Source organism: Apodemus sylvaticus, chromosome 15, assembly GCF_947179515.1.
Source record: "Apodemus sylvaticus chromosome 15, mApoSyl1.1, whole genome shotgun sequence".
Taxonomy (NCBI): Eukaryota; Metazoa; Chordata; class Mammalia; order Rodentia; family Muridae; genus Apodemus; species Apodemus sylvaticus.
The window spans coordinates 9,686,261-9,688,762 of NC_067486.1; the positions used below are offsets into that span (position 1 = coordinate 9,686,261).

At 45.6% G+C, this 2,502-nt stretch overlaps 1 protein-coding gene across 1 annotated transcript; it reads left to right on the forward strand.

Annotated features, from left to right (window-relative positions):
- Window positions 1-1,437: 1,437 nt before the first annotated feature.
- On the forward strand, window positions 1,438-2,170 carry Cldn8 (claudin 8). The gene has a single exon (XM_052158920.1). The coding sequence runs from the start codon at window positions 1,493-1,495 to the stop codon at window positions 2,168-2,170; it is 678 nt and encodes a 225-aa protein (XP_052014880.1). The 5' UTR covers window positions 1,438-1,492.
- Window positions 2,171-2,502: the final 332 nt, after the last annotated feature.

Sequence of the window (2,502 nt, forward strand, 5' to 3'; positions counted from 1 at the left end):
AGAGAGAGTCATTTTTATGTTGATATTCTGCTATAGTGACAGCAAATTAAACTACAGTTTAAGGGCTGGGCATAGAGCTCAGATAACTGAGTGGTTTCCTGGTGTATCCAAGCCCTCGGTTTGATCTCCAGCACTGAATAAACCAGGAACAGTGGTACTTGTCTGTAATCCTAGCATTTGAAACATAGAAGCAGGAGGATAAGGAATTCAAGGACATTTTCTCAGCTGCATTGCAGGTTCAAGGCTAACTCCGGCTACCTGAAGGAGAATAGCTTGATGTTTGGAAATGGGGCAGAAAGCAAAAGATGGCTGATTCCGCTAGCAGTTCAATTGTCAGTTTGCAAAGACAGTTCAGATTGCCAGACAAGGAGCTGAAGAGTGTATTCGCCTAATCCAGTCTCCCTTAGGTAGGGAAAATAATTTTGATTAACATCTAATGTAATTTTCAATGAAGATGTTACTTAAAATACCAGCTACTCGCAGAGACCAGGGACTTTCTTGCACACTATTCATCCAGAATTCCATTTTCTTCAGACTACAAGACAGAGCAGGAAGTAGGTGGCTAGAAAATAAGGCCTCCGCTTCAGCAGCTACAGACAATCCTCATCTGAGCATTAAGTTAGGGATTCCCCCCCTCACAAAGCCGTTTCTTTCAGTGTGTTTTGTACTCTTAATTATAAATCAATATTTTCAGGAAAGCAATGCTAACAGGCTAACAGGTAGCTTACCCGCATCCCCAGCCCCCCAATCACATACATTTATTGCCAATGAGGAAAGTAAGCTGACTTATTAAGTTGCTTCAGTCTAACTTTGGCGTTTGGCATGTGCTACTTGGCTGAACCCACAGCAGGAGAGCTTGCTTTGAAGTTTTAGACAAATTAAAATCAACCTTTCAGATCACATGTCCCAAAAGAATGTGGTTTCCCAGGTATGAACAATCTATCAATCCTTCATTCTCCTTTATCTTGGCACTGGAGCCATCTCTGTCCAATCCCTTGGAAGAGATTTTACCATAACCCCATTCAGAACAGTTTAGGGGCAGGATTACCTCTGAGAAGATCAGTGCCTATTTTGCTGGGAGAGACTGGCTCTCCTCGCTGATTGTGCAAACATTCATAATTATGCCTCTAGGTAAACATACCGCTGTCTTCTTAGAAAATAGAGAAGTACAAAGAATGTTTATTTGCAAGTCCAGTCTTCCCAGGTATCCAGAGTTGGTTTAGACACACCTGAGTTCCCATCCCCCTCTTATTGGCTAAGAAACTTGCCACACCTGATTTGCAAGTTTACTGTCGGAGCCAATGTGGGGGGAAGGGGAGGTGTCTCACCAGCCAGCACTAGATTTGATCTGGTCAGAGAGGGCTATGCTCTGTGTTGTGAGCTCATTTCTAAAGGACAACTGTTCCCTCCCTGCCAAGGCACACAGATTTCTGCTTGCAAGCAGCCCTACCTCGCTGTTCAGCGTTCCAGCTGGATACAACCTGAGAGGACCATGGCGACCTACGCTCTTCAAATGGCTGCGCTGGTGCTTGGCGGTGTTGGCATGATGGGCACAGTGGCAGTGACTATCATGCCTCAGTGGAGAGTGTCTGCCTTCATCGAAAGTAACATTGTGGTGTTTGAGAACCGCTGGGAAGGCTTGTGGATGAACTGCATGAGGCACGCCAACATCAGAATGCAGTGCAAAGTCTATGACTCCCTGCTGGCTCTTAGTCCAGACCTCCAGGCATCCAGAGGACTGATGTGTGCCGCGTCCGTCCTGGCTTTCTTGGCTTTCATGACAGCTATCCTCGGAATGAAGTGCACCAGGTGCACAGGGGAGGATGAGAACGTGAAGAGCCGCATCTTGCTGACAGCCGGAATCATCTTCGTCATCACCGGCTTGGTTGTGCTCATCCCTGTCAGCTGGGTTGCCAATTCCATCATCAGAGACTTCTACAACCCACTGGTGGACGTGGCCCTAAAGCGCGAGCTTGGAGAAGCCCTCTACATAGGCTGGACCACAGCGCTGGTGCTGATCGCTGGAGGAGCACTGTTTTGTTGTGTATTTTGTTGTACAGAAAGGAGCAGCAGTTACAGGTACTCAGTACCATCCCATCGCACCACACAAAGGAGTTTCCACGCTGAAAAGAGATCTCCGAGCATATACTCTAAAAGTCAGTATGTGTAGTGTGGATATATTTTAACTGTAGCTATAAAGCTAAGCTGTATAAATCACTGAACCAGCCACTATTTTAGAGAAATGGAGGCCACAGTGTATTCATTTACCTTTCTTAACTGCCTAGCACTCATTAGAGGAAATATCCAGCGTCTATGGTTCCATAAATGGTTTTAACGGAATGAGGTATTATGCGCACTGCTTCAATTGTTCTAGAAAGCCTAGCCGTTTGTTTTCTAAAATGGTTCACGCAGCTCTTCCTTTTATCAGTCGCTCTAAACCCGCACCTTGAAAGACTGTTGGTTTAAGCCGTGATTTCTCTGTGTCATGGCATTATACAAGTA

Excerpts from the sequence above, each read along its gene's own strand:
- Cldn8 (XM_052158920.1), top strand. The coding sequence starts at position 1,493 with ATGGCGACCTACGCTCTTCAAATGGCTGCGCTGGTGCTTGGCGGTGTT.